The sequence below is a fragment of the Nicotiana tabacum genome, chromosome 18 (genome assembly GCF_000715075.1).
Source record: "Nicotiana tabacum cultivar K326 chromosome 18, ASM71507v2, whole genome shotgun sequence".
Classification (NCBI taxonomy): domain Eukaryota; kingdom Viridiplantae; phylum Streptophyta; class Magnoliopsida; order Solanales; family Solanaceae; genus Nicotiana; species Nicotiana tabacum.
The window spans coordinates 158,030,087-158,057,312 of NC_134097.1; the positions used below are offsets into that span (position 1 = coordinate 158,030,087).

The window sequence follows — 27,226 nt, forward strand, 5'->3', positions numbered from 1 at the left end:
TTATTCATATGGTAAACCTGCAGTATTCCAAAATGAATTTAGAATTAGAGTTAATATGGTCAGATTATAAAACATCGATAATCAAAAGAAGCTGCATAGAGATCAAGTTGAATACCTGGACACACTAATATCTTTTCTTGTGTTTTTTCATTCTCGTAACGATTCTTTGTTCCAATTTTACAATCATCCTGGAAAACCATAATGGATTTTGAGTTGACAACATTATGTATATTATAGACAGTCCAATAACTAGTCCACAACCGTAACCCATGAGAACCGCCTGCCAACTGATCAATGATGAATCTTCTTCTCCTTGATCTAGCACAACTGGAGTTGTCGCTTGTGTTACTTCATCATTACCACAACCTCTTGAGAGTGGAAATCCACGTAACTCATCATTCCCTTGGTATGAATTGTTCTCGAAAGTATCAAATTGATTTCCTTTAGGGATACATCCAATGAGATGATTGTGTGAGAGATTTAAGACTTCAAGTGATGTGAGAGATACAAGTTGTTGCGGAATTCCTCCACCAATTTTGTTAAATGAGAGATCCAATGATTCAAGTACAGATAAATATTGTAGTGATGTTGGTATAAGACCTTCTAAGCCATTGTGAGACAAGTTCAACGTACGAAGTCCAATGAAATCTCCAATAGAACTTGGAATCTGACCCTCAAATCCATTCTTTGAGAGATCGATAACTATGTTAGTAGTCAAAACTTGAACAAATACAAGATTCAATCCTTTTGTTGTAATCGTCACAGAATAATATTCATATCCTACATACATTGGTGTACTCATGTTCTCATCATTTATTTTCATGGCTTGGAAATTCTCAAAAAAAACTGTTGGTAAATTCCCATTAAATGCATTGGATGAAAGATCCAGAACTTGAAGTTGTGAAAACAAGTTTCTATTTCTTGAAGCTCTGATGGACCCATGCAACTTATTTGATCTCAAAATTAAAATCTTCAAATTTGGTAGGATTCCCAACCATTTTGGGAAAGTGTCGTTCAACTCATTTTTACCTAAATCAAGCAGTTCCAAATAGTTGCAATTGATCAAAGATCCTGAGACTTTCCCCTCTAACTTGTTCCCATGCAATTTAATGAATCTGAGAGTTTCCAGTATTAAAATTTGCTTGAATTGTCCAATTATGTGTTTTTTTGGTAATAAACGATTTATTCATACAACAACAACTAAGAATTATTACAACTAGAGCTCAGTCTAGGTAACATAGTGCCTAGACTGTTTCTTTTTAGTACATGAATAACAAAAACAGGCGGAACAACATAAGTTTGCAAAGTACAAAAAGTGTCCAGGCTGCAACCATTTTTAGCTAACAGGTCCGCTACTCCATTAGCCTCTCTGCGTGCTTCAGCTGTGGATCATTCGCCTTCCGTAATAGGTACCTGCAGTCATCAATCAAATTTTGGTAGAGACAGTTATTAGATTTTAGGAGGTTTAATAGTTCCAAACAGTAGTCCGTCTCTATTACTAGTGGAAAGAGTTTTTCTGTTAGTGCTAGTTTGACTCCATGGAGGAGGGCCAAGATTTCCATATATATGCTAGTAGCATGGTCGAATCTCATATTGAACCCTAAAATCCATCGACCCCTTTCGTCTCTAAACACCCCTCCTATTCCTCCCACTCCTGGATTTCCCATACAAGAGCCATCGATATTCAATTTATAAAAGCTGGGTTGGGCGGTTCCCATTTTACAAGGATAGTTTTCTTGGGTGGTTTTAAGCAACTATTTTTTGCCATGTATAAGAATTCCATGGCTTAACTGATGGGTTGACTTTTGGTGATAGGGTATTTAATTCCTCGAAAGAGGATCCCATTTCTGAAGTTCCATATATGCCATAGGAGTAATGAGAGAAAGTCTGCCCAGCGTAGGTAATTGTTAAAAAAAACCATGGACAAGAGTTGATTTTTAAGCCAATTATGTAGGGTATCTTTTCCTACGGGATTCTGAGAAAAAGGATGTTTTGTATTGATTTGATCCCAGTTTGTCTCGAGTAATTGCAACGGAAGAAGATATGTTCTATGTCCTCAATTTCCCTGTTGCAAATGTTACAAGTGTCTTCCTGGCAAATCCCTCGTTTTTTTTAGCATGTCCTCGTTTTTTTGAATTGTAGAAGAGCAAGAGCTTGATCTTTGGGGCACAAATGAGGTAAGAATGAGTAGAAAGCAAGTCTACAGAGAAGGGCATATAGCAGACACAATGCAAGTTTTTCATAATCCATTTCTGCACTATAAAGATTCAAAACAATCAAGAAATCTTTGCTTTGTTCCTCTATTGAATAATTCTGAGGTATATATAGCAAAGAAAATGTACTATTGTTGCTTTGCAGTAATCAATTCCAGGAAGCTCACCTAGTGATTTTCAATCAAATTTTGAGTTGTCAATTTATATATGCACATATCTTCTCTGCGCTTATCAAGTAATTGGACAAAGATGTAGGCTTTAAGAGTATTAATTGGTGTAGGGACCATGACAAAAGCATTTCAAGTCAAAAATTCAAATAAATGAAATTTGATTAGTTGGGATAAGAGTACTGGTTGGTCCATACTCCATAGACCTTGACTTACAAGTCAATAATTCATAAAAAAAAAAATGTCAGTCTTTAACAAAATAGTAGTTGTAAAGATGTAATGAGAATGTTACAATATTCCTATATGGTATTTCTAGTACAGGTTTTTGTAGATCATGCTCAGAATATTAGTTTATTTTCACTGTCAGAATCTGAAATACATACTAGTATTTGTTTGTAGAGGAATCATCAGTTATGTGAAATTAAACTATGTTAATTGATTTTGATTGATGCAAAAAGAGTTTAAGTATGATAACCCAAAAGGTCATCTTCTGTTTTAGAACTCGATTCCGTGTTCCGAAACCTTGAAAACCTCATTTTATCTCTCTTCGATTTGTGTGTGCAGTCCAGACGTATATCCGGAAAGCTTTTATGTGAAAAATTAAGGAAATAATAAATTTTGGCCTAAAAATTTGATTTTTGTTGACTTCGGTCAACGTTTTGGGTAAACGGATCCGAACCCGTATTTTGTCGATCCCGGTGGGTCCGTAGTAAAATATAGGACATGGGCGTATACCCATAATCGAATTCCGAGGTCTCTAGCCCAAGAAATGAATTTTTGATGAAAATTGTTAAGCTATAATTATAAATGTTTTAAGAATTTGGATAATGATTGATCTTGTTGATATCGGGTCCGTATTATGGTTCCGGGGACCGGTACAGGTCCATTATGATATTTATATCTTATCTGTGAAATTTGGTGAGAAACGAGACTGATTTGACGTGATTCAGACCTTTGGTTGAGAAAATAGAAGTTTTGAACTTTCTTGAAAATTTCATGCAATTTGGTGCTAAATTCGTAGTTCTAGGTGTTATTTTGGCGATTTGATCACGCGAGTAAGTTCCTAGGATTCTTTAAGACTTGTGTGCATGTTTTGTTTGGAGCTCGGAGGGCTCGGGTAAGTTTCGTATAGGCTACGGGATGTTTTAGACTTAGAAAAATCTGGTATTTTGCTGCAGCAGTTGTTCTAATATGCCCTTCTTCGCGTTCGCGTAGGTAGTATCGCGAACGCGAAAGGTAAAAATGGGGCAGGGGAAATTCTTCTTCGCGAATGCGAAGCAGGGGGGATTTACCTTTCGCGAACACAACATGTCTAGCGCGAACGCGAAGCATGGGACCTTGGGGAGGGGAAATTAACTCATCGCGAACGCAGCATTGGGCTCGCGAACGCGGAGGCTGGGGGATATGCCTTTGCGAACACGATGGGTAACTCGCAAACGCATAGGCCAATAGAGCCAGAGCTTCGCGAACGCGACAGGCCTCTCGCGAATGCGAATAAGGCATGTCCAGTGTTTTAAGAACACAACCAAAAATGGGATTAGGCCATTCTCTCATATTTTCAAAAACTAGAAGACTTAGAGGCGATTTTCAAGAGGCAACTTCTTCCCCAAAGTGTTGGTAAATGATTCTAAATTACTTTCTTCCAATTACCGATTGCATTTCATCAATTTTCAACCTAAAATCTAGGGTTTTTATGGTGGAAATTGAGGATTTGGGTAGTATTAGGGATTTTTGTATAATTAGAATTTAGACCTCGATTTGGGGTCAGATTCTGAAACTAATTACATATTTGGGCTCGAGGTGAATGAGTTTTGGTCCGAACCTCAAGTTTTGACCAAGCGGGCCTAGGGTCGGTTTTTGGCTTTTTGGGAAAAATATTGAAAAATTATAATTATGCATCAGAATCGATTTCTTTAGCAATAATTGATGTTATTAAGTTAATTATGACTAGATACGAGTGGATTGGAGGTGGAATCTAGAGGAAAAACGGTGTTTGAGCTTTGAGTTTGGCCGCGGTAGCGAGGTAACGGTTGGGGCTAACCTTAGCTTGAGGGAATAAGTATTGTTGTCTATTTACTATGGGTTTGGTTGTTGAGTACGACGTATAGGTGAGGTGACGAGTACCTATATGTTGTTGTCGGGTCATAGCATGAGAGTGAGTCTTATTCTTATGGTTATTGTATTTTTTATTCGTATTGTTCATGCTTAAACTGGTTATTCTTCATGTTGAACAATTCTTATCGTGTTTTACTGGAATTGGATATTTGTTGAGTATTGACTCGAAGTTGAGGTTGACATTGGAAAACTAAATATGATATGGGTCTTGTTATTAATAATTCTATTGCCCGGTTGTTATGTTGTTTAGGTGAGAAAGAGTGTAAAGCACGAAGGGTGATGCCGTGCCATTGCATATTTATTATCATTTGAGGAAGAGTGTAAAGTACGAAGGTTGATGTCGTGCCATTGTATATTTATTATCATGTGAGGAAGAGTATAAAGCACGAAGGGTGATGCCGTGCCATTTTATATTCATTATCATTATTCATTTTTTTGTTATGGTGAAAACGAGAGTAAAAGCACGAAGGGTGGTATCGTGCACTTATTTTGCTGTGTTTCTTTCTGTTCTATTCTCATGATCTCGTACTCCCCTCAGCATGTTTTTCCCCCTCCCGTTAATATGTGTTTAATTTCTATTATTTGTTATTATGCACGTATATTGCTTAACTGCATAGGTTTATATATGTGTCTTGTCCTAGCCATGTCACTACTTCGCCGAGGTTAGGCTCGTTACTTACCAGTACATGGGGTCGGTTGTACTGATACTACACTCTGCACTTTCTGTGCAGATTTTGGTACTGGACCGTGTTGATCAATGTTGGGTTGCTGCCTTCAGTCCAACTGGAGACCCAAGGTAGATCTACCGACATTCGCAGACCCTGGAGTCCCCTTCCAGTTATCCTAGCTTTCTTGTTTTCTTTTAATTCTAGAACTATTGTATTTTCTTTCAGCCGGTATTTATCGTGACTCTTAGAAGTTCGTGGATTGTGACACCAGATTTTGCATAGTCGTGTATTAGTATTTGGATTATTATGAATTTCCGCACTTTTTTACTCTATTTTGGTTTAATTATTGTTATTTACTGATTTGGATAGTGGTTAGCATATTAATCCTTTATCTGTTGGCTTGCCTAGCATTCTGAAAAGTTAGGCACATCACGATCCCGATGGTGGAAAATCCGGATCGTGACAAGTTGGTATCAGAGCACTAGGTTGCCTAGGTCTCACAATTCACGAACAAGCTAGGTAGAGTCCGAGAGATCGGTACGGAGACGTCTGTGCTTATCCCCCAGAGGCTACAGAGTTTAGGAACAATTTTACTTCTATTCTTCTCTGTCGTGCGATTTGATCTCTCAGTGCTAATTGAACTCTCTACTCTTGTTCTTTCGCAGATGGTGAGAACACGTATCGCTTCTTCAGCCGAGCAACAGTCAGAGCCCCTAGTGGCAGCTCCTACGGGAGGTAGGGGTCGAGGCCGTGCTAGAGGATGAGGTAGGGGTAGGGCCCAGCCCAGAGCTCGAGCAGCAGCACCAGTAGTGGAGCCTCAGGTGGAGTTTGATGATGAGGTTTCGGCCCAAACAGTTCCTGCCGGACCAACTCAGGTTCCAGAGGGGTTTATAGCCACCCCAGTGCTTCAGGATGTTTTGGTCCGCCTAGTGGGCCTTATGGAGGGTGTTGCTCAAATTGGCACATTCCCTATAACACCAGCCATCTCCCAAGCTGGGGGAGGAGCCCAGACTCCCGCTACTCACACTTCGGAGCAGCTGGCTCCCCAGTTTCAGACTCTACTAGCTCAGCCAGTTGGGGTAGTACCGTTGAGTGTTGCAGCATAGACCGGCGATGAATTAGCTATGTCTTCTGAGGCTTTGTGGAGATTGGATAGGTTTACCAAGCTTTTCACTACTACCTATGACGGTACATCTTCATAGGATCCCCAAGACTATCTAGACAGTTGTCATGAGGTGTTACGCAACATGGGGATAGTAGAAACCAATGGGGTCGACTTTGCTGCCTTTCGTTTGCCAAGTTCCGCCAAGAAATGGTGGAGGGATTTTTGTTTGTCCATATCAGCTGGGTCACCTGCTTTGACTTGGGACCAGTTCTCTTAGTTATTTCTTGAGAAGTTCCTTCCTGTTACTCTTAGAGAGGACTATCACAGGCAGTTCGAGTATCTCTAGCAAGGCAGCATGTTCGTTACCCAGTACGAGACCTCCTTTATTGATTTGGCCTTTCATGCTCTTCTTATACTCCCCACCGAGAGAGAGTGAGTGAGGAGGTTTATTGAGGGACTCACTCAGCCTATCAGATTGTAGATGGCTAAGAAGACAAGGAGCAAGATTTCTTTCTAGGATGCGGCCAATGTGGCCAGACGAGTTGAGATGGTTTTAGCTCAAGAGAGTGGTCAGGGATCTGACAAGAGGCCTCGTCACTCCGGTGGATTCAGTGGGGCCTCATCTGGAGGCCATGGTACTTTTGGCAGAGGCCATCCTCCCAAGCTGTTTTATTCAGCACTTCAGACTTCTCACGGTGCTTCAGGCGGTCGTGGTCCTCGTATGTCGTATCCCGATCAACTAGCCTACAGTGCACCACTAGCTCCTATTAGTGCACCTCCGCTTTAGAGTTTTCAAGGTAGTTACTCAAGCCACCAGGGTTAGTTTCAGGGTCATCAACCACATCAGCTGAAGTCCTGTTATACTTGCGGTGATCCGGGGCACATTGCTAGGTATTGCTCTTGAGCATCGAGCAGTTCTCAACATCAGGGTTCTCGTGCCATGGTCCTAGCATTGGGTGTTCCACCGCTTGCTCAGCCAGGTAGAGGTAGGAGACAGATAGCTAGAGGTGGAGGTCAGGCCCCTAGAGGTGGAGGCCAGCCAGACAGGGCCCATCCTTGAGATGTAGTCAGAATGGTGGGGCTCAGCCCCGATGTTATGCTCTAACTAGGCCTGAGGCTGAGTCATCTAACGCGGTTATCACATGTACGGTTTCAATTTGCAGTAGGGATACCTCAGTATTATTTGATCTAGGATCTACTTATTCATATGTGTCATCCTATTTTGCTTCATATTTGGTTGTGCCACATGATTCTTTGAGTGCCCATGTGTGTGTTTCCACACCTGTGGAGGATTCTATTGTTGTAGACCATGTCTATTGTTCGTGTGTGGTTGTTATTGGGGGTCTTGAGACTCGTGTAGATCTCCTACTTCTCGATATGGTTGATTTCGACGTCATTTTGGGAATGGATTGGTTGTCACCTTATCATGCTATATTGGACTTTCATTATAATACAGTGACCTTAGCCTTACTGGGGTTGCCTCAATTAAAGTGGAGAGGGACTCCTGGTCATTCTACCAACACGATTATTTCTTGTATGAAGGCTCGGTATATGGTCGAGAAGGGTTGTCTAGCTTATTTGGCTTATGTCCGTGATTCTAGTGCGGAGGTTCTTTCCATGGATTCTGTACCAGTTGTTTGAGAGTTTCTGGAGGTATTTCCTATAGACCTGCCGAGGATTCCACCCGACGAGGATATTGACTTTCGGATTGATTTGGCTTTGGGAACTCAGCCCATTTCCATTCTGCCATACCGTATGGCCCTGCCAAAGTTGAAAGAATTAAAGGAGCAGTTACAAGATCTTGTTGATAAGGGCTTTATTATACCCAGTCTCTCTCCTTGGGGTGCGTCGATGTTGTTTGTAAAGAAGAAGGATGGATCGATGAGGATGTGCATAGACTATCGGTAGTTGAACAAAGTCATTATCAAGAACAAGTATCCATTACCAAGAATTGATGACTTATTTGATCAGCTTCAGGGTGCCAAAGTGTTTTTGAAGATCAATTTGAGGTTTGGCTACCATCAGTTGAGGATTAGGGCATCCGATGTCCTTAAGATAGCTTTTCGGACTCTATACGGGCATTATGAGTTTCTAGTGATGTCATTTGGGTTGACAAATGCCCCGACAACATTTATGGATTTGATGAACCAAGTGTTCAAGTCCTACCTGGATTTCTTTGTGATTGTATTCACTGATGATATCTTGATACTCTCGTAGTCGAGAGGAGCACGAGCAGCATCTTCGGATCATTCTTCAGACTTTGAGAGACAGCAAGTTATATGCTAAGTTTTCAAAATATGAGTTTTGGTTGAGTTCAGTTGCTTTCTTGGGTCACGTTGTATCAGTAGAGGGTATTCAGGTGGATCCTAAGAAGATTGAGGCCGTTCAGAACTAGCCTAGACCTACTTCAGCCACAGAGATCCGTAGTTTCTTGGGTATGGCGGGTTATTACCGTCGGTTTGTGAAGGGTTTTCAACTATAGCAGCCCTGATGACTAGATTGACCCAGAAAGGTTCCCCGTTCAGATTGTTGGACGAGTGTGAGGCGTGCTTTCAGAAGCTCAAGACAGCTTTGACTACGACATCAGTGTTAGTATTGCCCACAGGTTCAGGGCCTTATACAGTATACTGTGATGCATCTCATATTGGACTGGGTGCGGTATTGATGCAGGGTGGCAAGGTTATTGCATATGCTTCGCGGCAGCTAAAGATTCACAAGAAGAATTGTCATGTTCATGACTTGGAGCTGGCAGCCATTGTTCACGCACTGCAGATTTAGAGGCACTATTTATATGGCGTGTTGTGTGAGGTGTTCACGGATCATAAGAGCCTGCAGTACTTGTTCAAGAAAAAGGAGCTCAATTTGAGGCAGAGAAGGTGGTTGGAGCTATTGAAAGACTATGATATCACCATCTTGTATCATCCCGGGAAGGCCAATGCGGTGGCTGATGCTTTGAATAGGAAATTAGCCAGTATGGGCAGCCTTGCGTATATTCCATTCGGTGAGAGACGCTTGCATTAGATGTTCAGGCCTTGGCCAATCAGTTCATGAGGTTGGATATTACTGAGCCCAGCTGTGTTTTAGCTTGCACAGTTGCTCGATCTTCCTTGTTTGAGCGCATCAGAGATAGGCAGTATGATGACCCTCATTTGTTTGTCCTTAGGGACATAGTGTGGCATGGTAATGCCAAGCAGGTTACAGTTGGAGATGATGGAGTTTTGAGGATGCAGGTTCGTGTTTGCATGCCCAATGTGGATAGGGTTCGTAAGTTGATTCTAGAAGAGGCACATAGTTCCCAATATTCTATTCATCCTGGAACCGCCTAAGATGTATCAGGAATTGCGATAGCATTATTGGTGGAGGAGGATGAAGAAGGATATTGTTGCATATGTAGCTCGGTGTTTAAATTGACAGCAAGTAAAGTGCGAGCATCAGAAACCTGGTGGTTTGCTTCAGAAGATAGATATTCCTGAGTGGAAGTGGGAGTGTATCACTATGGATTTCATTGCTGGACACCCACAGTCTCAAAGGAAGTTCGACGCAGTTTGGGTTATTATGGATAGGCTGACTAAGTCAGCGCATTTCATTCCTGTGGCAGTTTCCTATTCTTCGGAGTAATTGGCAGAGATTTATATACGTGAGATCGTTCGACTTCATAGTGTGCCCGTGTCTATCATTTTTGATTGGGGTACGCAGTTTACCTCACATTTTTGGAGGGTAGTACAGCGTGAGTTGGGTGTGCGGGTCGAGCTGAGCACAACATTTCATCCTCAGACGGACGAACAGTCCAAACGTACTATTCAGATTTTGGAGGATATGCTCTGCGCCTGTGTTATTGATTTTGGAGGTTCTTGGGATCAGTTCTTGCCATTAGCGGAGTTTTCCTACAACAACAACTATAAGTCGAGCATCCCGATGGCTCCTTACGAGGCATTATATGGTAGACGGTGTCAATCTCAGTTGGGTGGTTTGCGTCAGGGGAGGCTCGGTTATTGGGTACAAATTTAGTACAGGATGCCTTGGATAAGGTTAAGATCATTCAGGACAGACTTTGTACAGCGTAGTGATCGAGGCCAAACCTGCACTACTATTGAGTAGCGAGAGAGGGTCGAAGCAGCTTTTACCCGATTAAGGTCGGGATCGATTTCTACAGGGAGCTAGAAGTTGGAGTTGGGTGTCTATCTAATCGAGAGTTGTGTATGTGTTCCAAATTGCACTTCTAAACATTTTTGGGTTTTGATTTACTTCTAATCATATAAACTACAATGCATAATTAAACTAGAATTAGCAAAGAGTAAACTATTGCGAGTTGTTCAAATGGTTAAAAGGCACTAGGGTAGTGACTTTCGCCTAGGTGGTCAATTGACGGATACTTGAGTCTAAGGCATGATTGACATATTTGGGGAGTATGATATAATCGTTGCACGATTTTACCCACTCTACACCTCTCGGTGGTTCGAGTGATTTTGCTCGAATTGACTTTCTCAAGACCAATTGGGTAAGCAAATTTGCATAAGCAACCAAGGTTCAAGTCGGGTATTACTATCTCTAGGTTTAACCCTTCAATTGGAGCTATCAATCTCTTGAGTACGCCCCAATTCCTTGTTGGACCAATTTCAGAGACTTAAGCTCTCTTTCTCAAGAAGAGCCAAAGTCAACTAAACACAAATTAGTGTTTGCAACTGTAGACATGTGATTTTTGACCTTCTCCAAGATTTTTTTATATTAGCGTAAAATATTTAATTTAGGCATAATATAGATATTTTAAAATTTTTTGACTCTTTTACTTTATTTTATTACAAGAAAACAAAAAATCACAAAAATAGGTTCATTAATGTTTTGTAGCCATTTTTAATCTAAAAAAAATCTTTAAAAAATATATACAATGGTATCGTATTTTTATTTTAATATGATATTTGAAAATACAAAAATAGATTTGTTTTAATGGTTAGTTTTATTTGAATAGTAGGAATAATTAACAAATGGGCCCGTATTTTTAATCTCGTTCGCAGCGAAAGAATAGAGCTTGGGCTCGAGCAACCCATCTTTAGGCCTAATTTTGGACCTAGCCCGCAATTGTCAAGCCCATAATTCCTAGGCCCATACCCCTTAACCTAAAACCCTACCAAAAACCTAGACTATAAAATAAAAAAGGAACAAAAAGAACGGGGAGGGCTGAAAAACAAAAAAAAGCTGACGAGCAGTTGCGCAGGGAACAAACCCCACCCCCTGCATCGTCTTCTTCACGACCCCCACCCCTTCACGTCTATCTTCTTCAAACCACCCCCGTTCTGCCCCTTCTTCAACTTAGCAAAAGAATTCTAACGCCCAAAAGCTGAAAGAGAGAATGTTGAAGACGCAAAACCATACAGACCCCCTGCGCGTCATCGTTTTCAACCTTGCCTCCCCCCACCCGTTTCTGATCTGGTTTTCTTTCAACAGGAGTAAAAAATGACCCCCCAGCCATGCTTCATCATATTCCTCAAATAAAACCCTAGAGGACCCCAATCTTGAAGACCTGAAGCAACCATTAGAGACACCAAACAAACAGTCGCCGTCGCCGGACCTCCGTCCACTGTAAAGCTGCCATCTCCGGCGAAGCTTCACGTCACAAACGACCAGCCTACACCATGAACAGCCATGCACGATAGTAGTTGATCTCCTCCCTTCCATGCTGTCACGAAAAACACGACACTTATCTCCCTCTCGCCGGAAAACACTTACATATAGCCACATCCACGCACAGAACGGGAAAGGGACAGTAGCAAACTCATCGAGTTTTTGTGAGTATGAGAGGCACATGAATATGGTTTCAAGCTTCGCTTAGTTTATTACAGATATCATCCATTCAATCTGTTTCAAAATTGCGATTAAGGTACTGTCAGAGGTAAGGTTGTTCGTCGAGGTCTTTGTACGTGGTCTGCGAGATCCAAACGATTTGTTGTTGTACATTTGAGGTCCAACTCTTGCTTTGTTCCTCTAATCTCTTTTATCGTGCTGCTTGATCTTATAAATGGCTTGAATATTGAAATTAAATGTGTTATCTCTATTGGTTGCCCAAATTAGCTTGATGTCATAAATATGATATTTTAGTAGATTGGACATTATTTGGTTTTGACTTTGTGAAATTCCTTTATAATTGAAAGAACGTCCAGATAATTAGAAATTCCTAGTGACAAAATACTGATTCTAACTTTGTGTAATTGAGCTTCTTGAGTTGTTATTTTATGTGTGTTTAAAGTGCTACATGGGGATCTTTCTAACGTGTATTTTCTATGGAGGAGGAAAAAGCCAATAAAGACATGTAATTGACTCTGTTTGTTTGATAATTCCTCTTTGTAATTGACAGCAAATTGAGTGTAAAAGCTTGATGACATAGGGATAGTTTCTTTAAAATCAGATTCGTTCTTTGTTTTTTTTGCATTGGACTTAATGGCCATTGCATTCGATTCTGCTCTTTTTATTCTAGCAATTGGCTATGTGACGATTTGATGTTGTGATCTATTTGGTTATTATTTCCAGTTTTTAATTTGTTCACATAGTTATCTACTTCCATGTCACTCGAATTGGTTATAGTTGAACATGACTTTGTCACGGTGCAGAGATTGGGTTGTTATTCGTTGACTGAACTACGTCAAATTAGATTAAAGGGGTTCGGGTGTGCATTTCATGTGACCCAAATCCAAATCCCAAAACGTTGAATAAAATGTGTTCCGGATTGCGGGTGCATTTCATGTGGCGCGATCCAAAGACATGTTTTAAACGACGTTCAATCTGCTTCAAATGGAATAAAAGCGGTTAACAGCTAAAATTTGCACATAGGTTCATGATTGTTTAAAATCAGATAATTAAGCTGAATATAATAGTTGAGCGACCGTGCTAGAACTACGGAACTCGGGAATTCCTAACACCTTCTCCCGGATTAACAAAATTCCTTACTCGGATTTCTGGTTCGCGGACTGTTAAACAGAGTCAATTTTTTCTTGATTCGAGATTCAACCGGTAACTTGGGACACCATAAATCTCCCAAGTAGCGACTCTGAATTTTTTAAAACAATAAATCCCGTTTCGATTGTCCTTTAATTGGAAAAACTCTATTGTATTTATACCCTTTACGGGGTGTAGTAAAAAGGAGGTGTGACAGCTCTAGCGACTCTGCTGGGGAATCGAACCCAGAATCTCTGGTTCAGGGTTCAAGAATTTGAGCTTAGAATAATTGTTATAGTTGGCTTTATTCATTATCTGATTTTGTTACATGATTTGGGCCTAATGTGCTAATTGATTGCTTTTATCGTTTTGATATTCCGTGAACTGTATATAAATTATTGTGAAAACCCTCTTCTCTCTGAGCCTTCTAAATCATGAAGAAGTGTGCACTTTGTGTGACTTCTTTTCTATTGGAGTCATATCCCAAATTTAGAACGAGGTTCGGACAAGTTGCAAAGTCGGTGAAGCTTCCGTATTCCCGGTACGCTGCCCCCCTCGGCTCGAGCTGTCCGCTCGGGTAAGCCAGGTCTAGAACAATAAACCCAGGTTTTGAACCTAGAATAACTCAGCCTCATGTCGGATCCCTAGTAGGCACGTTTGTTTGCATCATGTGCATTTGACTTTGGGGACTCAACACAGGGGTTGGGTCCGTCTAGGACAGGTATACCCCAAAAAATAAAAGACCATCCTGATGCATCTTATGTGCTACATGTTGCATTTATTCAAGGGTAAAAGGGTCATTTGGCGGACCAATGATAGTTGAGGGTAAATGAAGAAATGAAAAAAAAAACAATGAAAAAGAAAGAAGAAAAAGACAAAGAGAGAGGTTGAAGTGTGAGGATGAAGCGAGTAGGGGCCAATTATATTTTTGTTCCATTTTATTAAGAAAAAAAAGAGCATGGAAACTTCAAAAAGATTTTTCACTCTATATCATTTTTCAAAAATCGAAAAAAAAAAGAAAACCCAAAAAGATTTTGCATGTTTCGTCATTTTTCAAGAAAAAGCAAGAAAAAATTTGATTTCTATGAATTAGTGGTTTTTTTATTATTCTCGCCTGTATCCAATTTGTCCGAACTACGCGAACCTGATTCTCGTCTCTCGGGGCGGAATACGTAGGCAACCCACATAGGGTCTGGTCTTCCCAGTAAATCTTAAGTTCTTGGCTTTGCGAGGTCTTAGCCAAATTTTGCACTTCTAGCCACCTTTTGACCAAATAAGTCATTTTGCAAAAATAGTCCCAATTATGTCTTGCATGTGTCTAATAGGGCGTGTTGTTATCTCACATAGTATTGGTTAAAGTTTTCTCATACAGGTGTGGATTTATTTACCGAAGTTTGAGCATGGCAGACACCCCGTGACCATCCGGTCAGGATCGCTCAGTCAGGAGTTGCTTAAGGAGATTTGTTTTATTTTTATGTTTTGAGTCTGTTCCTCATTTTATATCGTCTTTTACTTTCTACTTTTGTATAGTAATGTCAAGTCTTTTTATTATTGTTATTTTCTGTTTTATATTTGAAAAAATGTGTTGTAACTCAAAAATCCAAAAAAAGAGATGTTGCATTTTTATATTTCCGTTATAAGTTTTCTTTAGAATACTAATTCTAGAAATGAAAAAATTTGAGGTTGTTTCTCCTTTAGGCAATTAATATCTAGGACTTAAAATGAATTATTTTATGTTTCCTTTAGAATATTAGGACCAAAATTCAAAACAAAAAAGAGAGAATTTTATTTTAGTACTTCTTTAAAAGCTTTCTTTAAGGTGTTAATTCCAAAATCCAAAAAGATTTTCTTTTGAGGTGTTTCTTTGGGGAAATTAATGAAGGATGAAAAAAAATTATTTTTATCTGCATTAGAACTTTAGGATATTGTACATAGAAAAAAAGCATACTTTATCTTTTGTTTATCATTAGAATTTTTCCTTTAGGCAATCAAAATTAAAATCCAAAAACATTCTATTTTACCTTTTCATTGCTTGCTTCGAAATCTTGCGTTAGGATATCAAATGAAAATTCAAAATATTTTTCCGTGTTTTATTCTTTCGATCTTCTTCCTAAAAAAAAGAGAATCAAAAAAAAAAAAATTTGTTCTCTTCTAGGGTTTTCCTTAATAATTTCCCATGGAGTGTTTGTTTCAAAAAAAAATAAAAAAAAGAAAAATATATGCTCGTAAGCTTGAGTTTAGAATAGGTTATAGAACATTAAGTCTAGAAAAGTCAAAAACAAAAAAAGAGATTTGTTTCTTTTATTTCCCTTTTCTCGTCAGAGTCATTAAGGTAGAAACAGAGAACGTTAGTTTGTTTCCTTTATTCCTGATCTTCTAGAACTACATAAAGATCTGATTCATGCGGGGTCATGATACGTAGGCAACCTACATAGGGTTTGATCGAATTATTTTTTACTGTTAAAAGAAAAGAAAAAAAGGAAAAGGGGAAAAAGAAGGAAACAAAAAAAAGGTGAAATTGTGGGATGTGAGATATGAGAGAAAGAAAAGAGTGGTGATAAAAAAAAAAGAGAAATGAAGGGAAATGGGCAAGCCAAGAGGTGCTAGAAAAGCAAAGAAAAGAAAGGATTGAAATGAACAAATTGGGATGATGCCAACTGACCGTTGTACCCTCGAAGTCATTTTAGAACCAATAACTGTGGCTAGGTGCATTGCACATAAAGTGAGATTATTTTATGTTAAATGCCTTAACGCTAATGTGATGGCTTCATTTTGTTATATTCATAGCAGAAGGGTGGTTGGTTTGTGGTTTTTTTAAAAAGTGGTAAATCTTCTCTACAACATAAGGTCAAAAGGCAATGGCAGACAACAACAGAACTAAGTTAGTTGATACCGGTGCCCGGAAGCAGTTGTTTGAACAAGACAATGGGTTAGTTGAAGAGGTAAAGATGTTAAGACAACACATGGCGGACATGTATCAGGCTTGGATGATTGGGAAGGCACCACCCCCGCCACCACCTAGCTTTCTAAATACTACTCTTACCAAAACACCGGTCACAGTGCCAGATGATCCCCCATACTCTCTAGATCCACCCGCTTATCATGGCTTTCCCAACTACCCTAGTAGCTCCATCACTCATCTTCCAATTACTTTTCCCAAAAATTGCCCTCTTGTCTTATCCACCATCCCCAATAATGAACACCCACTCAAAGCTCACGATGCCCAATATTACCCCTCAGAGGTTGCCCACAAGGTTCCCAACTCATAAAAGTCGGGTCCGCGGAATGGGCCTCATGTTGAAAATGAAAAGTTCACAGGAAGAAAATGGCGAGATGGGATACCCAGGAGGCCGAAAGGCATGGAACAGTCCTTAAAGAACAAGCAAGGAATGGGAGACCAAGGTAGCATGGCTTATAAAGAACTGTCTGTGTCCCATGACGTTCGTCTGCCCGCAGGATTCAAAGTGCCAAGATTTAACTTGTATGATGGGTGTTGAGATCCGGTAGCCCATTTGAGGGATTATTGCAGTGAAATGAGAAGTGTTGGCGAGAAAGATGATTTGTTGATGGAATACTTCAGTGACAGCCTGACCGGGGCTGCTTTGGAATGGCATAATCGTCAAGATGTTGGTAAGTGGCCTACATTGGGTGACATGGCTCAAGATTTTGTTCGATACTTTCAATACAGATCAGGTGTTGTCCCAGACTGCACCTCCCTATCTCAAATGGAAAAGAAACCCAAGAAATGTTTTAGGGATTTTTGGCTCAGATGGAACGAACAAATTGCTCGGGATAGCCTTCTCATTGATAGAAAAGATGTTGGTGAGCCCCGCCGACGACAGGGTTCAGCGGTCATTCTTGCTAAACGCTTTCAGCCTCAATGTCGACCTCCTGGATATACTTGTAATCCTCCCCAATGCTACTTCTCCCTACAGAACTCCCAAAGTCGTACATCACTTTCCCAGTACCTTGTCCACAATGCACCACCATATGCTCCATACCCACAAGGCTCGTGATGGCCCACACCACTTCCCCAAATGTCTTACCCTCCCCCACAAGCCTGCCGAAAACCCCATGGATTAGGTTTCCGGCCCAATCAAGCATTTAAGAATGAGAGGTTGCTGAAAAATGAAAAGGCTTTCACCCCTATTGGAGAATAATATGCCAGTTTGTTCCAAAAGTTGAAGCAAATGGACATGTTGAAGCCGATTCATATAAAAATGTCAAACCCTCTGTCAAAGAAGTTTGATTTTTTTCAAAGGTGCGCATATTGCTCAGATGCCCCGGGGCATGACATAGAGAATTGTTGGAATCTGAAGAAAGCAATTTAAAAGCTTATTGATGTAGGCGACATTGTCGTACAAAATCCAGATGCAGTAAACACTAGCCAAAGTCCATCGCATGTGCATAATGAGACGCATATGGTGGGTATGGTTTATTCTGAAAAGGAATGTGATAATTCTTCTGGGAGCCTTGGAGGTCCACGTGCTATTAAGCTTTCAGCGGTATCAGGGGTTGATCTTAAGAACGAGCCGGCAAAAGGAACCCAAAAGCAATTTGTTAAGAATAATGTGATGAAGACTTGTGAAGGTCCTAGTATTGCTGATGCAGAATTCAGTGGCTAAGATACCATGCTTGGTAATTGGAAAGACGCTCTAGTTCTTGGTCAGCCGGAGAGGAGCTTTTGGTGGTTTAGTTTGTTGTCATTTTTGTTGTCCGGGTTATTGCAGGATTGTAATCCGGACATCGTCTTGTGACTCAAATCCTTCTATCATTTATTTTTCCTAGTTTATTTTTCCTAGTAACTCGTTTAGTGTTGTCTAGGTTATTCCAGGGTTGTAACCCAGTTTAGTTTGCTTGTTTTATTGTTCAAACCCTTTCACCATCTATCTAATGCAATTTTTTGTTTTCTGTAATTTCTAGTCATTTTCATTTAGTTCCCTTTTATTTTTATAGTTCTTTTCCTGATTGACTCTAGTGACATGACATGCATGCGTAATTCTCAACCTGGTTTTAAAAATCAATTTAGTCACGAAGAAACGAAACAATGTTGAAGATGTAGGGACATTGGAGGGAAATAAGTGAAGGCATTTTGAGATCACTTCAAGCCCGAATCGTGTGAAATTGGGGCAGATAGAACAAAACAAACACTATTGAAATGCATCATGCTGCATCGGGTGAAGATAACGGCAAGTTTGCCCAAATTTGTAGGGGGTCGTTCGTGGTAGTGAGAGTGTTGTCCAATTGCGCTTTGTATGTAATAGATGTAGAAGGCGAATGTGTGGATATGGTCATCAAGTCTGGCACAATCAAAAGATGTTACGAATGTTTTTCTTGGTTTGTTTAATTGTGTTTTTTGTACTTGGCATGTTTTGAAGATTGGAATGACGAAGGTATTTTGTTCTGTTATCTAAACACCTTATCCTTCGTTACCCCTCTGAGCCTTGTTTATTTTCTTTCATACCCCTCTTTCGGAATCAGTAGCAAAGATCAGAAACCCAAACGTGAAAGATAAGTAAAGGAAAAGGAGAAAAGAAAAGAACGAAAAGGGAGAGAAAAAAATGAAAATTGAAAAAAAAAAGAGAAAAAAAGAGAAAAAAAAAGAAAAAAAAAAGAGAAGAGAAAGAAAATAATGAAAAGGAAAAAATAGAAGAAAAAAACAACAAAAAGAGAAAAAGAAAGCAAAAAAAGAGAAAGAAAAAAAGAGAAAAAAGAAAATCACAACAACAAAGTAATTCCTATGTCATGAACTACGTTCAACCTGATTCCTTTTAAGAATATGTAGGTAGCCTCACGGTTCGGTCTCATCAAAATAAAAATCTAAAAGTCCCCAAGCAAGAAACTGGGGCAGAAGTTGTGGTTGTTGTAAGAAATCTGATTCCGAATGTTGTAATTTTGAACCCATGTGAATTGTTTTGAGCCTTTGATATCCTTTCTTTTTTTAACCCTATCCAAAAGCCCACGTTACAGTCCAAAGAAAGACCTTCCGATTAGTCTTTGAGGAATGCCAAGTCAAGCAAGGAGAGGTAATTCATATCAGGGGCAACACTCTGGTCCAAGCAGAAAAATAATGAAAATGAGAGAGTCTTATTGGTGAAAACCCTCATGGGCACCGTAGGGCAACGGAAGCTGAGAGAAATCCAAAAATGAGAGAGTCTTATTGGTGAAAACCCTCGCGGGCACCGTAAGGCGACGGTAAGTTGAGAGAAAGAACAAAATGAGAGAGGCTTGATGGTGAAAATCCTTCGGGAACTACAAGTCGAATAAGGATTGTGAATCAGATTGGATGATCGGAGCATTGAAGCCCAGTTTCATGGTTTAGAGGTATAACAGGGGTTGAACATCAGACTTGTTCAACAGAATAGGCTACAAGTGCATGTCATGGTCATTAGAGTTGGTATCCACATCTAATAGGTTTCTACTTTGTAGTTTTCTTTTGTTAGGAATCATCTCTTTCCTTTGCCCTTTACTCTGTTCCATTTGTCTTGTTTACTTCCTATTCCTAAGTCTGTTTGGTCAGAACAAGTGAGAAATGACTTCAAAATTTGCCACCAGCTTTACAATTGCACAAAACGGGATCTAGCCAGTACATCAAAGTGTCATAAGTCAGGAAAGAACAACAAGCGCATTGAGCTGGTAATAATCAACATGCTTTGGGATCCCTTGTGAAATACTAAGGTTTGGTACACATCAATTCAGGAACAATGCAACAGATGGAGGGTGTTAGGCGAACGGATCAAGGGTATTTTCGATGAAACACGACGGTTTGGTACATATCAATTCATAAACAATGCAACAAGATGGAGGGGTTTGGTGAACGGATCAAAGGTATTTTCTGTGGTAAGATCGACAAAAGGTGTTTAATCAGTGACAAGCGAGGTTCTCCAAGCAGAAATCAAATTTATCGCGACAAGTGAAGGAGAAACAGACCTCAAAGCCAGGGCCAGTGGTTTAAGTCAATAAAAACAACATGCGCGATGAGTGGGTGGCAATTGTCGTGCTTTGGAATTCATGAGAAACACAAAGGTGCAGTACACGTCAACACAAGAGCACGATGCAACATATGGAGGGTGTTAGGTGAACGGATCAAAGGTATTTTCGGTAAAACACAAAGGTTGGTAAATTTCAGTTCATGAGCAGTGCAACAGACAGAAGGAATTGGGTCTGAACGGAGAAGGGGCATTTTCTGTGATAAGGATGGTAGAGAAAGTGGCTAGTCCATAAGCAAGCAAGGTCCTCGAGGGGAAATCAGTTATCATGAGAAATGAAGGAGAAACCGCCTCAAAGTCAAGGCCATAAACCAACCACTACATTGTAAACTGACAAAATTTTTCTTTGATTAAAATAGGGGCAGGAAATTTCGGTTGTTTCGGAGAAACCCTCCGTGGAGAAAGGCAGTCACCAAACAGGTTTAATTTTTTATTTTTAGGACCCTCCTGGAAAATGGGACCTAGTTTAAAGTTCAGAAATAGCATAATCTAGCATAAATGTATCCTAAAGGAATATAAGTTGATTTAGAAGTTTGCATGTTTGATATAAGAATCAATTAAAAGTTTTCAGGACCCTCCTGAATAATGAGACTTAGCTTTAAGATTTCGATTAGATAACGACATTTAGCGTAAAGCCTGTTGTAGGGTAGTATAATTCAGCCATAAAAGTTGTCACTCTTAAGATAAAATTGGACTTTTGATTTTCAGGACACTCCTGGATAATGGGGGTAGTTTAATGATCCTCTTAGATAGCAAGATTTAGCAGAAGTCACACCTGTAGAAGATATAACTTAGATTTTAAATTGTAATTTAGTCAAGAGTTTGCAGGACCCTCCTGAATAATGGGACCTAGCTTTCAAATCCTTAGTAATACTTGGTAATATGATTTAGTTTTACAACCACATCTGTCCCCAACCACCAAACTGGGGCAGAAAATTTTCTTTGTCTTTTTCTGTTTTGTTAAAGTCAGGAGCCCGCCTGAAGAGCAGGGAATACATTTCAAGTTAAAGTCAGGAGCCCGCCTGGAGAGCAGGGAATACATTTCAAGTTAGAAGTCAGGAGCCCGCCTGGAGAGCAGGGAATACTTTCAAGCGCAGCAGTCAGGAGCCCTCCTGGAGAACAAGGGATTACAATTTAAATTTTAGATTTCAAATTCTTTGTTTTGTCTATGTTGAAGTCAGAAGACCACCTGGAAAGCAGGGAATACATTTCCAGTTGAAGTCAGGATCCTGCCTGGAGAGCAGGGAATACTTTCAAACGCAGCAGTCAGGAGCCCTCCTGGAGAACAAGGGAGTACAATTTAAGTTTTAGCTTTCAAATTCTTTGTTTTGTCTATGTTGAAGTCAGGAGCCCGGCTGGAAAGCAGAGAATACATTTCAATCGAAGTCAGGAGTCTGCCTAGAGAGCAGGGAATACTTTCAAGCGCAGCAGTCAGGAGCCCGCCTGGAGAACAAGGAAGTACAATTTAAGTTTTAGCTTTCAAACTCTTTGTTTTGTCTATGTTGAAGTCAGGAGATCTCCTGGAGAGCAGGGAATACATTTCAAGTTGAAGTCAGGAGCCCGCCTGGAGAGCAGGGAACACTTTCAAGCGCAGCAGTCAAGAGCCCGCCTGCAGAACAAGGGAGTACAATTTAAATTTTAGCTTTAAAATTCTTTGTTTTGTCTATCTTGAAGTCAGGAGCCCGCCTGAAAAGCAGGGAATACATTTCGAGTTGAAGTCAGGAGCCCGCCTGGAGAGCAGGGAATACTTTCAAGCGCAGAAGTCAGGAGCCCGCCTGGAGAACAAGGGAGTACAATTTAAATTTTAGCTTTCAAATTCTTTGTTTTGTCTATGTTGAAGTCAGGAGCCCGCCTGGAGAGCAAGGAATACATTTCAAGTTGAAGTCAGGAACCCGCCTGGAGAGCATGGAATACTTTCAAGCGCAACAGTCAGGAGCCCGCCTGGAGAACAAGGGAGTACAATTTAAGTTTTAGCTTTCAAACTCTTTGTTTTGTCTATGTTAAAGTCAGGAGACCGCCTGGAGAGCAGGAAATACATTTCAAGTTGAAGTCAGGAGCCCGCCTAGAGAGCAGGGAATACTTTCAAGCGTAGCAGTCTGGAGCCCGCCTGGAGAACAAGGGAGTACAATTTAAATTTTAGCTTTCAAATTCTTTGTTTTGTCTATCTTGAAGTCAGGAGCCCGCCTGGAGAGCAGGGAATACATTTCAAGTCCAGCAATCAGGAGCCTGCCTGGAGAGAAGAGAATACATTTCAAGTCAGCAGTCAGGAGCCCGCCTGAAGAGCAAGGAATACATTTCACGTCAGCAGTCAGGAGCTTGCCTGGAGAGCAGGGAATACATTTCAAGTTAGCAGTCAGGGAGCCCCGCCTGGAGAATAGGGTTAGTTTTTACTTTAGTCAAGCTTAGTTTATAGTTTCCTAGTCTATTCTTTAGTTTAATTTCATCATTGCATCAATAGTACAAGTGGTTTACAATTTTGCTAACAATTCACAAATCTTCCTAGTGCAAACTGGGGCAGAAATTTTTTTTATTTTGTCTATTTTGTTGTAATCAGGCGCCCACCTGGAGAACAAGGGGAGACAAATCAAGTTTCTAAGGAAGACAGTTCAGGTTTCAGGGGAAATAATTCAAGGTGCAAGGGAAAATAGTGTCAAGTAACAAGAGAAGACGGTTCGAGTTCAACAGTCAGGGGTCCACCTGAAGAAAAGGAAAAGAATCTCAGATTGCAATTCAAGTCAGCAACCAATGAATCTCACGGCAAGAATGCGAGTCAACAGTCCGAGGTGATCAACAGAAGTTAGTCACAATAAAGAAAAAGAGACAAAGGCAAGAAGTGAATCCAAATGCAGAGGTTGATGAAAGATGTGAACTGCTTAAGACATGGTGGAAGTCACAAGCACTATATGTCCGGTCTTGATCCAAAAGCTGTAGAAGAACGAGCTAGCACCTGTAGCTAACAAGCGCCAAGGTTCAAATCTAAAGTCTACATGAAGAACCATTCAAGACTCAAGATCAAGCTTCAGAAGACCTATAGATAGGAACCTTGTAACTCGTAGTTGAAAGGTTTTGTTAGTCTTTTTCATTTTATTTTTGATGTAATAACAGGGATCGCGGATCGGAACCTCGGCGGAATGGCACCTCGACCAGATCTCCACCTCGGCATACTCCGTCATCTCACTCATCTCTGAACTACACGTGGCTTGATTCCTTTATAGCCAGGGATATGTAGGCAGCCCATATACCTGGGCTCGGTCACATTCCCCGCTCTCTTAGTTTTAGTTTCTCCAAATAAGGGTCGGGTCAAAAAACCTGTCTAGTCAGTCTTTGTCTGAAAACTCTACGCGTTTCCAGTCAAAGAGGGGCAGCTGTAGACATGTGATTTTTGACCCTCCAAGATTTTTTTTATATTAGCGTAAAATATTTAATTTAGGCACAATATACATAATTTAAGAAATTTTTGACTCTTTTACTTTATTTTATTACAAGGAAACAAAAAATCACAAAAATAGGTTCATTAATGTTTTGTAGTCATTTTTAATCTAAAATAAAATCTTAAAAAAATATATACAACAATAGTATCGTATTTTTATTTTAATATGATATTTGAAAAAAAAGATTTATTTTAATGGTTAGTTTTATTTGAATAGTAGGAATAATTAACAAATGAGCCCGTATTTTTAATCTCGTTCGCAGCGAAAGAATAGAGCTTGGGCTCGAGCAACCCATTTTTAGGCCTGATTTTGGACCTAGCCCACAATTGTCAAGCCCATAATTCCTAGGCCCATACCCCTTAACCTAAAACCCTACCAAAAACCTAGACTATAAAATAAAAAAGGAACGAAAAGAACGGGGAGGGATGAAAAACAAAAAAAAGCTGACGAGCAGCTGCGCAGGGAACGAACACCACCCCCTGCGTCGTTTTCTTCACGACCCCCCACCCCCTCGCATCTATCTTCTTCAAACCACCCCCGTTCTACCCCTTCTTCAACCTAACAAAAGAATTCTAACGCCCAAAAGCTGAAAGAGAGAATGTTGAAGACGCAGAACCATACAGACCCCCCTGCGCGTCATCGTCTTCAACCTTGCCTTACCCCACCCGTTTCTAATCTTGTTTTCTTTCAACAACAATACAAAACGACCCCCCAGCCATGCTTCATCATCTTCCTCAAATAAAACCCTAGAGGACCCCAATCTTGAAGACCTGAAGCAACATTAGAGACACCAAACAAACAGTCGTCGTCGCCGGACCTCCGTCCAAGCGCAGCAGTCAGGAGCCCACCTGGAGAACAAGGGAGTACAATTTAAGTTTCAGCTTTCAAACTCTTTATTTTGTCTATCTTGAAGTCAGGAGCCCGCTTGGAGAGCAGGGAATACATTTCAAGTCCAGCAATCAGGAGCCTGCCTGGAGAGAAGGGAATACATTTCAAGTCAGCAGTCAGGAGCCCGCCTGAAGATCAAGGAATACATTTCACGTCAGCAGTCAGGAGCCTGCCTGGAGAGCAGGGAATACATTTCAAGTTAGCAGTCAGGGAGCCCCGCCTGGAGAATAGGGTCAGTTTTTACTTTAGTCAAGCTTAGTTTATAGTTTCCTAGTCTATTCTTTAGTTTAATTTCATCATTGCATCAATAGTACAAGTGGTTTACAATTTTGCTAACAATTCACAAATCTTCCTAGTGCAAACTGGGGCAGAAAATTTCTTTGTTTTGTCTATTTTGTTGTAATCAGGCGCCCACCTGGAAAACAAGGGGAGACAAATCAAGTTTCTAAGGAAGACAGTTCAGGTTTCAGGGGAAATAATTTAAGGTGCAAGGGAAAATAGTGTCAAGTAACAAGAGAAGACGGTTCGAGTTCAACAGTCAGGCGTCCACCTGAAGAAATGGAAAAGCATCTTAGATTGTAATTCAAGTCAGCAACTAATGAATCTCACGGCAAGAATGCGAGTCAACAGTCCGAGGTGATCAACAGAAGTTAGTCACAATAAAGAAAAAGAGACAAAGGCAAGAAGTGAATCCAAATGCAGAGTTTGATGAAAGATGTGAACTGCTTAAGACATGGTAGAAGTCACAAGCACTACATGTCCGGTATTGATCCAAAAGCTGTAGAAGAAGGAGCTAGCACCTGCAGCTAACAAGCGCCAAGGTTCAAATCTAAAGTCTACATGAAGAACCATTCAAGACTCAAGATCAAGCTTCAGAAGACCTATAGATAGGAACCTTGTAACTCGTAGTTGAAAGGTTTTGTTAGTCTTTTTCATTTGATTTTTGATTTAATAACAGGGATCGCGGATCGGAACCTCGGCGGAATGGCACCTCGACCAGATCTCCACCTCGGCATACTCCGTCATCTCCTCATCTTTGAACTACACGTGGCCTGATTCCTTTATAGCCAAGGATATGTAGGCAGCCCAGATACCTGGGCTCGGTCACATTCCCCGCTCTCTTAGTTTTAGTTTCTCCAAATAAGGGTCGGGTCAAAAAACCTGTCTAGTCAGTCTTTGTCTAAAAACTCTACGCGTTTCCAGTCAAAGAAGGGCAGCTGTAGACATGTGATTTTTGACCCTCCAAGTTTTTTTTTATATTAGCGTAAAATATTTAATTTAGGCACAATATACATAATTTAAGAAATTTTGACTCTTTTACTTTATTTTATTACAAGAAAACAAAAAATCACAAAAATAAATTCATTAATGTTTTGTAGTCATTTTTAATCTAAAATAAAATCTTAAAAAAATATATACAACAATAGTATCGTATTTTTATTTTAATATGAAATTTGAAAAAAAAAGATTTATTTTAATGGTTAGTTTTATTTGAATAGTAGGAATAATTAACAAATGAGCCCGTATTTTTAATCTCGTTCGCAGCGAAAGAATAGAGCTTGGGCTCGAGCAACCCATTCTTAGGCCTGATTTTGGACCTAACCCACAATTGTCAAGCCCATAATTCCTAGGCTCATACCTCTAAACCTAAAACCCTACCAAAAACCTAGACTATAAAATAAAAAAGGAACGAAAAGAACGGGGAGGGCTGAAAAACAAAAAAAACTGACGAGCAGCTGCGCAGGGAACGAACACCACCCCCTGCGTCGTTTTCTTCACGACCCCCACCCCCTCGCATCTATCTTCTTCAAACCACCCCCGTTCTACCCCTTCTTCAACCTAACAAAAGAATTCTAACGCCCAAAAGCTGAAAGAGAGAATGTTGAAGACGCAGAACCATACAGACCCCCCTGCGCGTCATCGTCTTCAACCTTGCCTTACCCCACCCGTTTCTAATCTTGTTTTCTTTCAACAACAATACAAAACGACCCCCCAGCCACGCTTCATCATCTTCCTCAAATAAAACCCTAGAGGACCCAATCTTGAAGACCTGAAGCAACCATTAGAGACACCAAACAAACAGTCGTCGTCGCCGGACCTCCGTCCACTGTAAAGCTGCCATCTCCGATGAAGCTTCACATCACAAACGACCAGCCTACACCATGAACAGCCATGCATGATAGTAGCCGATCTCTTCCCTTCCATGTTGACACGAAAAACACGACACTCATCTCCCTCTCGCCGGAAAACACTTACACATAGCCACATCCACGCACATAACGGGAAAGGGATAGTAGCGAACTCGTCGAGTTTTTGTGAGCATGAGAGGCACGTGAATATGGTTTCAAGCTTCGCTTGGTTTATTACAGATATCGTCTATTCAATCTGTTTCGAAATCGCGATTAAGGTACTGTCGGAGGTGAGGTTGTTCGTCGAGGTCTTCGTACGTGGTCCGCGAGATCCAAACGATTTGTTGCTGTACATTTGAGGTCCAACTCTTGCTCTGTTCCTCTAATCTCTTTTATCGTGCTGCTTGATCTTATAAATGGCTTGAATATTGAAATTAAATGTGTTATCTCTGTTGGTTGCCCAAAGTAGCTTGATGTCATGAATATGATATTTTAGTAGATTGGACATTATTTGGTTTTGACTTTATGAAATTCCTTTATAATTGAAAGAACGTCCAGATAATTAGAAATTCCTAGTGACAAAATACTGATTCT

General features: G+C 40.3%; 1 protein-coding gene across 1 annotated transcript; it reads right to left on the reverse strand.

Moving 5' to 3' along the window:
• LOC107798850 (receptor-like protein Cf-9 homolog) lies at positions 1 to 26,708 on the reverse strand. Its single transcript, XM_075236469.1, has 4 exons — positions 26,554 to 26,708; positions 278 to 1,115; positions 116 to 188; positions 1 to 17 (listed from the first exon to the last, which is right to left on the reverse strand). The coding sequence occupies exons 1-4, from the start codon at positions 26,706 to 26,708 to the stop codon at positions 1 to 3; spliced, it is 1,083 nt and encodes a 360-aa protein (XP_075092570.1).
• Positions 26,709 to 27,226: the final 518 nt, after the last annotated feature.

What these genes read in the sequence shown, in the direction of transcription:
- LOC107798850 (XM_075236469.1), bottom strand. Translation starts at nt 26,708, where the DNA reads ATGGAAGGGAAGAGATCGGCTACTATCATGCATGGCTGTTCATGGTGT. An exon ending in GTCTCTAATGGTTGCTTCAG is followed by an intron (nt 1,116 to 26,553) that starts GTCTTCAAGATT and finishes GGAAACTCTCAG; the next exon opens with ATTCATTAAATTGCATGGGA. An exon ending in CATTGATCAGTTGGCAGGCG is followed by an intron (nt 189 to 277) that starts GTTCTCATGGGT and finishes ATGGTTTTCCAG; the next exon opens with GATGATTGTAAAATTGGAAC.